Source organism: Amblyomma maculatum, chromosome 1, assembly GCF_055883805.1.
Source record: "Amblyomma maculatum isolate TAMU_Amacu chromosome 1, ASM5588380v1, whole genome shotgun sequence".
Classification (NCBI taxonomy): Eukaryota; Metazoa; Arthropoda; class Arachnida; order Ixodida; family Ixodidae; genus Amblyomma; species Amblyomma maculatum.
In genome coordinates, this window is record NC_139344.1 from 384,009,879 (window position 1) to 384,024,025 (window position 14,147).

The 14,147-nt window shown below is 49.7% G+C and overlaps 1 protein-coding gene across 1 annotated transcript; it reads right to left on the minus strand.

Moving 5' to 3' along the window:
• Nucleotides 1-997: 997 nt before the first annotated feature.
• On the minus strand, nucleotides 998-13,193 carry LOC146208415 (uncharacterized). Its single transcript, XM_084593532.1, has 3 exons — nucleotides 12,947-13,193; nucleotides 6,176-6,524; nucleotides 998-4,460 (listed from the first exon to the last, which is right to left on the minus strand). Exons 1-3 carry the CDS (start codon nucleotides 12,956-12,958, stop codon nucleotides 2,935-2,937), a joined length of 1,887 nt encoding a protein of 628 aa, XP_084449658.1. The 5' UTR covers nucleotides 12,959-13,193; the 3' UTR covers nucleotides 998-2,934.
• Nucleotides 13,194-14,147: the final 954 nt, after the last annotated feature.

Genomic DNA, 14,147 nt, shown 5'->3' on the forward strand with positions numbered 1-14,147 from the left:
TGCCTTCTTCACTGTCATTGTTCGGGAACGGGGGCCGCAGAGGATCGCTGGACTGCGCCGAGCCGTCGTGGTCTAGTTCGGTCGACGCGGCGGGCGATAATCTTGAAATTGCCTTCGACAGCGTACCGCTCTGGAGGAGCTGGAGCGCGTGCAAACGCTGGATTTCCGCAACCAACGAGTGGCTTAGATTCCTCTCGGGGCCGCTGCATGGTTCGCGAAGCCTATTCGACTTGTTGGCGAGATAAGGGGCCGCATACCGTGCGAGGACGAGACCCCGTTAGGACGACAACTGCGGCCTGCGTTCACTGGGTTGCCTGAAATGAAACAGGTCACAGAGGGGCGTTGCATAAAATGTCGAAGAAGAGGCCTCCTCGCTGGTCTTCAAAATGCACTTAGGAACGCCAAAAAGAAAAAGAAAATGTGTGATAACCGAAATTAACTGCGACGACGTGTAATAACGACGTTTCGACTGAAACATCATCATCATCATCATCATCATCATCATCCTGACTATACCCACTGCAGGGCGAAGGCCTCTCCCATATTTCTCCACTTAACCCCGTTCTGTGCTGGCTGCATCCACTTGACCCCTGCGAACTTCTTAATCTCATCCGCCCACCTAACTTTCTGCCTCCCCCTGCTACGCTTTCCTTCCCTTGGAATCCAGTTTGTTACCCTAAGCGACCATCGGTTCTCCTCTCTTCGCACTACATGTCCTGCCCATGCCCATTTCTTCTTCTTAATTTCCACTAGAATGTCAGTAACTTGAGCTATTTCTCTGATCCACTCTGCACGCTTCCTATCTCTTAATGTTACCCCTATCATTTTTCGTTCCATTTTCGTTTCGTTTCGACTGAAACGCGTGCCATTAAACAGATGTGCTCTTTTGAAAGCACCTTAGCACGTCTAAGTCGCGTTGAAAAGCATACTCTAGGGACATGTGATACAGAACGAAGGCATTGATGCGAGAAAGAGAAAATATAAAACATGACAACGACACTAACCGTGCCTTTTATTCAAACGCACTTAACGCCACAATCGCGCGGATTAAGCTACACTTGGAAGCTAACAGAAAACCTGTAAAAGGCAACAAACAAAACAGTAAAGGTAACAAAAACAGAGTAGAAACAATAGCAAGAAAAGAGAAATTGACAGGGACACTGGGAAAGGTGAGGCGCATCTGTCAGTCACTCACATATATATAATAAGGCGCAGCATACAGACTCGCCAGGTGAGGGAGCGCCAAAGGCACTGATGGGCCAGAAACGGAGCATTTGAGCTTCTAGACGCGGAGGGGATTAGCGAATTGCACCCGAACGCCTTTAAGACCCTAAATTAAAATTCTATTAGATTGTGGAAATCTCTTCACAGGCCGATGTTTCAGCAGCCCGTGACGAACGATTTACTCGCGATGATTAGAGAACATCCGGGTTATCTTATGCCACGCTTCGTTGCACACGTGGGGAGAAAACGTTTTTTAGTACTAAGGATAAATGATGAAAACAATTCCACATTCAGCTTAATCATTAGGTGTCCGACGCACTGTGCTGATATTTACCATTCAGACGATAAAGTGTTTGTATAATTAAATCATAATTTACTGTAACAGGTGTAAATTTACCTTTATTGGGTTAATGTAACCATGCAGGGCTGGAAAATACCGGGAACCGCCGATATATTTTAGCGTCGCACTTCAGAACCTGTCCGAGGAACTCTTCTTTTGTTCTCCTATTGCGTACTTGAATATTTTTTTCTTCTAACGTATATTTTAAAAACCTGGTGGCTCACAGAGGTCCAGGCGGAGACTGGCAGCTCATACTGACTCCGTCACATTCTGAACATTCCCAAGCTCCGTACATTTATTTTTTTAAGATGGTAACGTACCAGCAGGGCCTAACTGCTTTGCGCTCCCTCACCCTCGGGCACTCGCACCTTTTGACACATTGGGATGGTTTCGTATTTACAAGTCACGCAGTATAGTGTGGTAGCTAACAGGGTGAACTGTAAATGACAAAAGCCACTGCATGCAGCAGCCGAGATAGACAGAGAAATTAATACAGGGTCTATGGCTGCGAGTCTGTCCCTTTCAGAACAGGTCCTCCCTTCAGCGTGCGTTCGTTGTCTGAGACCAGAGGGCGTGCAGGCGATGGCACACTAGTTTTTCCAATAAACTGAGTTTATCTGTCTCGGAACGAATCAGCTCCGCTCCGATGTGATGTTTCGGAAAAACAGGGAGCGCTCCAAATGACACAGACTCGCATTGCGACTTGTCGATTGATGCATTGAAAAACAGCGGCGTCAGAGCGTATATGCTGCACATAAGTTACATGGAAAAATGGCGTTCATTTCAGTTCGTGAAGTGGAAATCTCGTTCCGCTTGCTAACCGAAGGCAGACATCGAATTCCGATCTATCGCAGGCCGAAGGCAGGGAGATATCGAGAATAAATAGCAGGTGGAACTAGAAACGATATTTTCTCAGAGTTTCCGTGATTTGGAGTGCTTCTTTAACTGCAGTGCATTCGTTGTGCACACATTATATTGTTTGCATTGCCGCCGAATATTTCAGAATAAAACGAGGCGACGCGTTCGAAAAGTTGCATAGAATGCATCGTCTATCTGTAGTTCCTAATAGGATGGTGCTGTTTGGGATTTTTCTTCTCAAGTTAAATCTCAACGTGAAGGGGAAAATTTGCAAGGTAGCATAAAGCACTGACTAAGAGTCGTAAACGCATTACATCGCTTACGAGTGAGAACGAGTAGAACTGCGCAATTAAACTGTCGCTGACAAGCAGCACGAGGCGGGTAGAATAAATACAGAGTAGCTGCTTTGGCCCCCAACGGCATGCTCATCAAACGGCAGTTCTAATAATCCTGCTGCACTCCCCTCGCAGCTTCCGTTAAGAAAAAAACATTATGGTACCAGTCTACACTGTTCACTTGTGTTTGTAGCCAGTCTGGGCCTGGGGCCTGTACGCTTGGAGTTGTGCAGAAGAAGCGGCGCCGTATCCTCCAGGTCCGCCATGACCGCCAGCTCCACCAGCTCCTTGGCCTCCGGTCCTAAGAGCAGCCGCGTATGGAGCCGCTTGTAGCCTAAGCGTCGATCCCGAGGCGTAGTGGACGCCGGGCGCTCCCTGTCCGGCAAGCTGGGCACCTCCGTAAGCGGCGGCAGGACTGTACGTCACTCCCTGCGCTCCGGAAGCACCTGCGGCGTAGCCCTGAAGTGCTGCTCCAGCTCCCTGACCATAGCCCTGGTAGGCTACTCCAGCGAGGGGACCGCCTCCGTAATTCTGCAGACCAGCCGCTGATGCTCCGGCGGATTGTCCGTAGCCTTGGAGCGCAGCGCCAATGACGGCCCCTCCGTGGCCCGTCTGGAGGGCGACCCCTTGTCCTCCTGCGTAGCCTCCTCCCGCTGCGGCTCCATAGCTTGCTGCGCCTGCACCTCCATAGCCTCCTGCCGTTGCACCTCCGTAGCCGCCCTGAAGAGCACCTGCGCCAGCGCCAGCTCCATAGCCCTGACCTGCTCCTGGTGGTGAAACGAAGGCTTGGGCGGGGCCGTAGATATTCGCCCCATACTTGGGAGAAGAGCCGGTGTCTGCTGCGGCGGGCGCACCGCCGTACCCAGCGGATGGCTGGAAGCCGCCAGCGTAACCCGCTCCCGGGGCACCTCCTGCACCTCCGGCCCCATAGGCAAGGGCCAGGGCCTGCCCACTACCGTGAGTTCCAGCGCTGAATGCAGGCTGCTGTTGAGCTTCGTACGACTGTTGTGGCGCACCGTAGGCCTGCTGCGGAGCGGCGAACAGGTGCTGGGGAAGAGGGTAGCCCTGCTGCTGTGGAGCACCGTAGGCCTGGGCCTGGGGCGCCGTGTAAGCCTGCGCCTGAGGTGCCGTGTACGCCTGGGCCTGAGGAGCCGGTTGAGCCTGTTGCCGCTGTGCGTTCAGAACTTGCTGCACTGCCGCCAAGGCGGCATTCTGGTCGGTGTTCAGGCCACCACCATAGCCAGCCTGTTGGCCACCAGCGCCGTAGGCGGCGCCTCCGAAAGCTGCCAGTGAGTTGCCGCCACCGTAGCCGCCAGCAATGGCAGCCTGCGGCGCGGCAGCGTACTGCACTCCCTGGGCTGGTCCGCCGCCGTACTGTGCCAGACCACCAACTCCGGCGTACTGGGGACCTCCAGCACCATACTGGGCAGCTCCTCCGGCGTACTGGGGACCTCCATCGGCGTACTGGGGAGCCCCACCGGCGTACTGGGCAGCTCCACCGGCGTACTGGGCAGCTCCACCGGCGTACTGGGCAGCTCCACCGGCATACTGGGCAGCTCCTCCGGCGTACTGAGGCGCTCCTCCGGCGTACTGAGGCGCTCCTCCGGCATATTGAGATGCGCCTCCTGCGTACTGAGGCGCGCCTCCGGCGTATTGAGCTGCGCCTCCGGCGTACTGAGCTGCGCCTCCAGCCTGTGCCGCTCCTGCAGGGAAGGCGGAAGGCACGAACTGCTGTAGCCTGGCATCTTGTTGTCCGGGATTGTAGGGTGTGCTGTAAGCAGCATCGCCAGCCTGTCCTCCTGTAGGACCTGCACCTGAGCCCACAACAGGGCCTATGAATAGAACTGCTGAGCCAAACGTGTCACCTCCCAACGTGCAGGCGGGGAACATGGGTGCAGGATGACGCATGCGGTGCAGGATAACGCATGCGGTGCAGGACTTCGGTCGCTCCATAGTCTGCAAACTCTAATGTTTTGGTAGCGTTTCTTACGCTTATTTAACCGTCGTAAACTTTTCAGGACCTTTTCATTCATACACTGTCTGGCAATTGTGTGCTTACTATACCGGGTGTCCCAGCTAACTTGAACCAAGGGTTACAAAATAATATATTAGAGGTAGGTCGGTGAAACCAGTTGCATACAACTACCAGCCTGCTTGCGCACTACAGGCAAATTTTTGTTTTGCAATTAGTTAATTGGCTAATTATGTTAATTTTTCTAATTTAATAAATATTCACTTTAGACCAAAAATGTGAATTGGAAAGTTGTAGAGCACCTTCAGAAACCCTCATTCCATTAATTGCGATAAAGAAAGTCTCACGTGTATCTTTTTTTCCGGGCTCAAAAGAAAGCCCGCGAAATACAAATATTACCACGTGACTAGCGCATTTGAGCGCAGCGATCGTGGTGCTCTCAGTCGTGGTTTGAGCGAACGAAATCAGCTGCGGCCGTGACCCGATGGTCCCGTTGCAGCGGCAGGCAGAAATGTTGGCGATGGTTGGAGCGAGCTCGAGCTCGCCCGTCGTCACCGCGATCTTGGCCAGACCTGTGCACCGCAGCAGCCTACATCACGACAAGCGGATGACGATAAAGAACCGGCAAATGAAGGTGCAGCGCTAATTTTAGTCGAGTCACATGATGTCATCTCGCCCCTTTACCCAAGCCTGTATGCGCAGATTCAGTGGCTGATACCTTACCGCTCATCCGTTTGTCGTGACTTTCGCTGATGGGAGAGAAGGAGGGTTTGTTAGAATCCCGGTGGTGTCGGCTCGCCGCTCTCGGTGCTACTTGCACCATCGCGTGGGCCGGCTGTCGGACGCGGGCGAAGAAGCCATCGCAGGCATATCGGCCTGCCGCTTTAACGGGGCAAAGGAGACACGGCCGCAGCTAATTTCGTTCGCTCAAACCACGACTGAGAGCACCACAGTCGCGGCGCACAAATACACTAGTCACGTGGTATTATTTGTATTTTGCGGGCTTTCTTTTGAGCCCAGAAAAAGAGATAGACGTGAGACTTTCTTTATCGCAATTAATGGAATGGGGGTTTCTGAAGGTGCTCTACAAGTTTCCAATTCACATGTTTGGTCTAAAGTCGAGATTTAATCAATTAGAAAAATTAACATAATTAGCTGATTAAGTAATTGCAAAACAAAAAATCGCCTGTAGTGCGCAAGGAGGCTGGCAGTTGAATGCACTTGGTTTCACTGACCTACCTCAAATGTATTATTTTGTATCCCTTGGTTCAAGTTAGTTGGGACACCCGGTATATGAATGATTGCTTAGGAGATCTCAGGATTTCGAACGTTTTCTGAATCCAGAAGCTTTCATCGTTTTATCTGTTTCGGCACGACGTGCTGCAGTCAAAACTCGGCCGATAGAGATATATGTAATGGGGAAAAAAAAGTGAAGTGGCTACGTACCATAAGCACCTTGTTGGCCTGCGTACTGAGCAGGTTGATGCTGGGCCACCTGCTGCAGCTCGGCGCCACCTGCTGAAGCGTGCTTCTTGGCTGCGGCTGGATCCTGGAACTGCTGACTGAAGCTGATATGAGAATAAGGCTTGACCCCACCCTGCGGGGTCTTAGCGTTGGGGTCGCCGCTGCTGACCGAGAAGGAGAAGCCGTCCTTTTCCTGGTTGAAATCGACCTTGGTGTTGCCGTCGGGCCCGATCTTCTGGCTGTACGACGGCGAAAGGACGCCCAGACCGATCGAAAAGCTGTCCTTGTCGTCGCCAGCGAACGCAGCGCCGACCATCAGCGCCAACACGAACTGCAACGCAGCAGAAGGAAAGGAGTGATTACTCCATATCAAAACGTTATGTGTAAAACGAGTTTTCACAGGCCTCTGAGCGTCGCACCTTGGATGCTGGGCTGCTGACATTCATGTTCTCTCTTCCTCTCGGATCTCGACAATTATGCAATGCACGCTCGAAGGATATTTGAAAGGAAGATAAAATGAGCCCTGAGATTGTGCTTTCTTTTTACTTCTTAGATCAAATAATAAAGAGCTTCAAAAAACTTCCTCGTCCTTGTGATGAGTCGTTTTGCATATTAGCATCCTTGTGGTCAGAATGATAAGGGTCCACTGGGTTCAACAAAATCTAGCTAAGACAGAACGCACGATTGTTCGCGCACTGACATTTCTTACTGATTAGTACTGCTCAATCTTAAGAGGGTAGTCTAAAAACACGTCGCATATTTAAGTCGTGACTTGTCGTAGCGGACACATAAACCAAAGTAATGCGACACCCTGAGACATTCGACTTGGGAGTTCTTTAACATAATGTGCCTCTTTGCCGCCGAAAACTACGGTGGTGAATCAATTATAGCAGGGCGGCTTTCTCATGCCCAAGGCTCGAAAAGGACGAACGAAATGTCTGCCTTCACTAGTGCCAGACGTTCATAAAACAACTTAGCCTCTAAAAAGACGATGCATGAACTTTCTGCCGGAGGGCGTAACACAGAGTGCAAAGGGAAAACATCTGCTAAAACAAATCTTTTCCTTGGAACTTCCGTTGGAGTCAAACCTGTGAAAAAAGAAAGCATGCTGCGTTAGTCGAATCTGTAATCACACAGAAACTTCGCTTCAAATATCTGTTTTTTTTTTTTGCATGTTCGTTTAACGCGAAAGCCTTAATATACTTGTGAATGTCCCTCCGCGAGAAGTGTCATATTTCGCGCGATTCCGCGGGATACCGGGAGATTGTGGCGTCATCACCCGGTAAAGTCGTCGGTCATGGCCGGAAGTGATGTCATTTCCGGATGTGACGTTAGCACATTCGGGCACATTTAATAAGCGTATGTGACGTCGTGATGCCGTCACGTCCGGTCATGATCGATGACATCAGGCGATTCACGTATATACGAAGCTGGCCCCGCCTGTCGTCCGATCCAGGCGTTCGTGCTGCGACTTTAATTTTTTGTGATGCCTGCCGAAATTAAAAAAAGATTAAAAGCGCACAATTATATTACTTACAGCGGACTAAAGAGTTTGCGGAATGTTTGGGCTCGCATATATATCGTGGCACTGGCTGCCGCTGGAGACGCTTAGTATTGATGCGATCGGGTGGATCACACAAGGTTTTTTTACGTACAGGCATTTCGGGTGATTGGCTTATATGACGGTAACAAAATAATTTTGGTTCTTCTTCATCTGGCCGTCCAGTAAATTTTTGCTGCTCACTGTGTACAAAAAACAAGACAAAAAGGATGTTCATAAATATGTTTCTGCTACAAAACAAAAATAAGTGTGGTAAAATGCATTGGGCGTGCACAGAAGGGAGACCAACCATAACAGCGTCTCACAGGAAGACGCACGGGCACCACACATATCACTCGACTGGACCATTGCTTGTCTGTGTATATTGTCATTAGTCTGGTGGTCCTATTCGTAATGCGAAATTTTTCTATGACATTATGAGTCAGGTCGTCCAGAGGTGTCCTGTAGCGATAAAGCTCCTGTTCCAGCGCGCACTGCTAATATATGGAGTCTTTACTGTACGTATTGCGGCAACTCCAGCAAGCAACAGCCTCTCGAGAGTCGTTTTATGTTCCACAAATAGAGATACAAGTGGTTTTAATCATAATGGCATCATGATTCTAGGCTGTCGTCGTAAGAGGGCAACAAAATTAAGTTGCACAGTTTACCTTTTACTCATTTTATTTTACGCTTAAAATAACAAAACCATAACACGCACAGGAAGAGCGGGTCATAGATGTCAACCTATTTATTAATAACAGCAAAATGGAGAGCCACACGAAAGCAGAAAGAGAGTGTAAAGAAAGCTTCAAGGTAAGCTATCAAGCATTCAACAGCGGTAAAGTAAAACAATGTGCCTCTTAATTACTTTGTGGATTTTCCGCGTTGAAGGAACTGTCATCTCAGAATTTTACTGGCTACATCGCGAAGTGGATGACGGATTTATTCTGAGAATTGTAGGCGAGATGACGGGGAAACCAGTCGCCGATGCCTCAAATAACGTAGATGCCAGCCTACGCTGAAACGACTTGATGCGCTTGTTGTTGTTTTTTCAGCTCTAGATATGTTTTTCTTTGAAATTCTCTATATACAACTTGAGTGCGTTTATGTAACCAAGGAATACTGCGATGTTACGATTCCACACGTCCATGTCATTCTTGTACGCGTGCGGTGTTTGTGAATTATATTTTTTGGAATATGGTACATGACTAGAGCTGTTTCTGCTCAACTGCGTCATAAGGAGCAGGATGTCCTTCAGTCCTTCAAATCGGCGGGATTGTTATATCTGAATTGCACGGCCGGGAATCTGCTCCTCTTGGGGGTATGCCGACGTGTGTGAGAGTTTCCGGAACATGACTCTGTACTCAGTGATTCTTGCGCTGAACCTCGGAGGTGTTAGTGATGCAATATACGTTTTCTCTGGCCTAGCAGTCTCTGCGTGCCTCCGTCTTTACGCGTCTTCTAAGTGGCACTGAAGTTACTTTTATTTATTTTTGCAGTGTGAAACACTCCAGTAAGGGGCGAACTAAACTGCAGTGGTTACTCTCAACGACCATGAGAGCCACGTACTACATGTGTATAAAAAAAGAAAGGTATGCAGTCTAAGCATTCATGCGATGAGACGGGACTTAAACACAAGAAAGTTCAGTTTTCTGTTTTCTCTAAGTAGCGCAATTCTTCGCTCTTTTTGAGAGCTGTTATTACACCGATTGACCCAACCAGAAGTCTTGCTTAAGGGCAAACAACCGTTGAAGCCCTCCGCTTGGCATACTTTTCGCTGCAGAAACGCCCACGGCAAAGTCGCGGGCACCACGGACGCGGAGTTACGAGCCACAGTCGTCACAGAGCGCGGTGAGCGACGCGGTTGCACAGAAGTCAGCGGACAGGAACCGGTGTTTTTTCCCCGCGTGCGTCGGCTCGTGGGCCGCGGCGGTGTTCAGTCTCGCAACCAGGATATCGGACAGGAGATCGGTCACGCGTTTCTGTCTGTGTCCAGTCGCTCCCTTTCCCGCATTTCTCCCGCCCAGAGCCAGCTTGAAAGTCGTTAAAAGTAGTTAAAAGCAGCGCAGGGCGCCCGAAGTGAGAACGGAGGAGATATGAACGAGACTCGAAGGCTGCTCCTGTTGAACTGTTTGCGCAAGGCCTCCTGTAGGTGGACGACCGGGCCGGCTCCACACCGACCAACCGTGGGCAGTTCGCCTTTTGGCAGCCCTGACGGCGTGTGTGCAAGCACGTGTGATCAATTTGCTTCACGCATGAGCTGCTGCGTAGCGAAACTCTCCGCGGTTCCGCAGTTTGGCCATTTGCCGCGTTCAGCTTCGGGAGGCCCGCAAGGGTAAAGAGAAGAGACTCGCAATGGATGTCTGAGACGCTGTGAGTCGCAAGCATACACGGGAGTTTGCCGGAGGACATGCGTGGGAGGGCCAGCTCATAAGTTAATCTTCGATAATTGCACTAATACATTAATTAGGGAACTCATACGTTCGTTCTACCTGTCCGCCGGTGAGGCTTTGTTTTTGTTGGGCTCCCTTTTGCTCCTGCAATATAGAAGTTTGCAGACTTTCCTTAGCCTGCACAGTCATGTGCAATGGCGCACGAAATGAAGGGAATGAACGAGGCTTTCAAATTGTGCGCAGAAAGTAAAAAAAAAAAAAAAGAGAGTCTAATAATATTGTACTCAATTAAACGCTGCATTTCGCACGGTTTACTTACTTTCAAAGAGCGGTGGCTTTTTGTGTGCAGTCATTCATAGGCGAGTATTTGAGCATGCATGGCCCTATTGTGTCTGCCGCGAGCCCAAAGGTGCACCAGTTGAGGAGTGGTACCTTTTCATGTTACTTACCACTCGATGTCTTCCAACACCGCACACGATGATGAACATAAATGCCGAGATGTCGCAGTGAGTCTGAATATAGTTATTTGTAACGGCAGTTAAAACCATGCGTATAACCAAAGCTTCACGCTAGTGTCAAATTTTCCTTTAAAATTGATAATAAAGCTTGATTATTGTTCTCCAAAATATCTGCGCAACATACTGTTCGTGTCTCATACTCTAACCACCCATAGCCTCTGGAAACACCGATCCCTCGGCAGCATCCCGGTTCCAAACAGCCCTATTCCGCGTCTCACCGCCTTAACTGTTTAAGCAGTAATCTTGAATATTCGCGGTGAAATACTGTCACAGTGGGGTCTGTTGGTGAAGTGAGAATGGATGCTCAGTTTCACTCAGACCGGCGCTCATTTTGACCTCATCCTATACAAAGTTCTAGCCTTCGGCTCGGGAAGCTGCGCTCGTGTGTCGAAAAGCACTTAAGTGGATGAATTTTTATTTAAGTACAGAGTCGATCACACTTGTCTAGAGGGCTCGAGCGGTGTTCTGAGGTTGAAGTGAAGTGAAACTCTGAGGTAGGTGCGGATGTTAAATGATAGTACTTACGCTCTAGCGCAACCTCAATGTCAAAATATGCAAACAAGCACAAGCGCATGGACTCTGACAAAGCAACTGCGTTAAAAGTTCAATTAAAGTGCTCCGCGCCACACCGTTTAAGCGTCCTAGACAAGTGTGATCGACTCTGTACGTACACAAGCATCGAGGGAAGGTATAAATTTGATCAGCTGCTGCATGGAAGTTAATCATGTAAACGTTAACTGCACTCCTCCGATTGTTTGAAAGCTGGTCGACGTTCAACGATTTCTTTGAAAAATTCTGCGATGGCAACGCCATTTTACTATATGCCTTAGAATTGGGCTCGACGGTAAAGCAGAAATGCGCGCCTTGTTGCATACCCAGGGGACATTTAACGTTACATGTCTCGCAGTGCAGACGGCGAGAAGACGAATTTCGCAAAGAGCACAAGCTCGCATTAATTGCCAAAATTATTTCAAAGCAAAAATAAAAGACTTCGGGAGAGGGCAGAATGGATATGGCAGTCCAGGAATGACTTAATGTCACTCACGTAAAACTGTTTACTTGTTGAGTTTGACGCGTAAGGCCAGAGTAGTAGTCTGTGCTGCCTTGACGTGTAATAGACTGGATGAGCAACGTCTGTACGTCACAAAAGGTGAGCATCCGACGCCAAAACGCCGACCTTCAATTCAGGATCCACTCCCCCTCTCCTGTTCGATTGTGAACACGAGGCAGTCATGTTCGCCTCCCTTCCAATATCATTCTAGTGGTGCAGACATTTGAATGAAGGCTTGCACTGATGAAACGAAAGGACATTGCTACATTAAGGCAATGACGGATGCTAAAGTAAGTCCACCTCCCGCAGCTTTCTATTCTCGCGTATTGTAAAAACGAAATCGATTCGGTTCTTCTTTATGGCCAATGCATTCGTGCAAGCAATGTCCATCTGACAATTATTGCAGTATTCCGTTTTTCTCATTATATGCCGCCCAGATTTGTGTGCCACTGTTTTTGCAGTTGGAATAAAACTACTTACTTTTGGCGGCAAGGAACAAATAGCGCTACGAAAATAATTAAAAAAAAAAGAAGTCCGCACATATATAACTGGGTTGCTATAATAATTATTGTGAGGTAATAAGTAAAGGGGTTAAACATGAAGAATCAGTACTATTATCATGGCGCCGCCACGGAATGTAAGGAGTTCGAGTTGAATGACAGCCGCAGCCGGTGTTAATGCACCTGCACGCAAACGCGTGCACTTCGTTCCAACGCAAACCTGATAGTTCATTCTGGTAGCTGCGTCACATTCATCACAACCGGCTGATTGCAAACTAGAACGTTGCGTCATATTCGCAACATGTCAGTGACAGCTGCAGCCGAAACAGGATTCACAAACCACTTCATAGCAAACTTCATGCAGGTGGTAAACATGTCTCTCCGTAACTTTCTTTGGCAAACCTCTGCTCTGATAAACCGCGAAGTGCTTAATGACTTCCGAACAGAAGCTACCATAATTAAACAAGACGTCAGTTCTGCTGACTTCTGCGAGGACGAATTGGGCACGTTAACAGATTGCTATATTCCGGACCACTTCCGCAGCATCACCGACAGGTGCTTTCTTTCATTCCGGGGTCGTATCCTAACATTACGTAACGCGGGCAGTTGGCTTCAGCGAAAACCTGTGGCACACATGAAACCGCGCGGATCATCACGTTTCCGCGTGTTATCCTTCTCCTAACTCGAGGATACACCCGACTAAAGACGGAGTGCAGAGGAACAGCTGCGGTCGGTGACAGCACGTACATACCACTATCCGCATGGTTATCGCTGTTTTCACGGGCCCTCCCGGATGAGCTCGAGAGAGGACAGAAGGGTGGAGACGGAGCCTCGAAGTTCGCACCACCAAGCACCACAGCACGTGTGTAATCCCAGCTACAGGCGCGACGAGGCGCTATGCGGCACACAGCACTGTGTATATGCGGTCGCCGGCTCGCAGCGCTTGAAGCAGCGCCTGTCTCACACCGGAGTGCTGGAGCTGTTGTCTTCGAGGTGGACAGACGGGGAGCGGACAGAGCGTAATCGGCGAGCTTTCCCTCTAATCGGCGCTTTTATACGACAGTGCCATTCCCACTCCCATCACACCGCGCTTTCACTCTCGTACGAGTGCGCAGTCCGCGTCCAGTGACCCAGTTCCGGTGCGCCGCCTCGCTACCGCTTGAAACTCTGTCCGAGGGCGAAGGAGGAAAGGGAGAAAGCGGGTGCTGCTGGCTACCTGGTGTGAATCTCCTCGGTCTCTCACTGCTCCCGCTACTCGGACGCGCGCCCTTCCCGCGTTCTCGCGGGGTGCGATTGTCATCTGCGAGATATATACTCTTGGGGTGGTCCCTTGTGCCGGGATTACGTAAATCCTTTGTCAAAAATATGCATGCGTGCCGGATCATTCCTGGCGCTGCTAAGGGCCCCGTCCTAGCTCTCTCGTTTGCCTTTAGTTTCTTGTCTGTAAAGCGTTCGTGACAATGCTTACTCGGATACAAGTTAAGGATGAAGCGGTAAATAAGATTCAAAAGAGTGCCCCACCTCCTCCAGCCAGCGAATGGCATCGATGGATTGTCAAGTTTCTACGGTTAATCCCCTGAACGGTTCCTCTTCAAGCAGTCGGACTCTACAATATATCAAATCCGTTCTTTGACCTGACGCAGCGCTAAGCAGTTAGGGCGCTCGACTTCGGACCCCAAGCAGGCCGGACCAAGTCCCGGCCTCGGCAGCCGCTTTTCGATGGAGGCGAAAAGCAAGGCGCCCGTGTGCTGTGCAATGTCAGTGCACGTTAAAGAACCCTAGGTGCTCGCAATTATCCTGATCCGTCCATACGGCATCCCCGATAACCTGAGTCACTTTAGGACGTTAGACCCAATGAAGCAAACCTACAATTGATTGAATTTGCGCGTGAACGACACACCTTGTAAAGGTATCGCAGTCAAGAACGTAGCTCCTTGTTAACTGTAAATGGC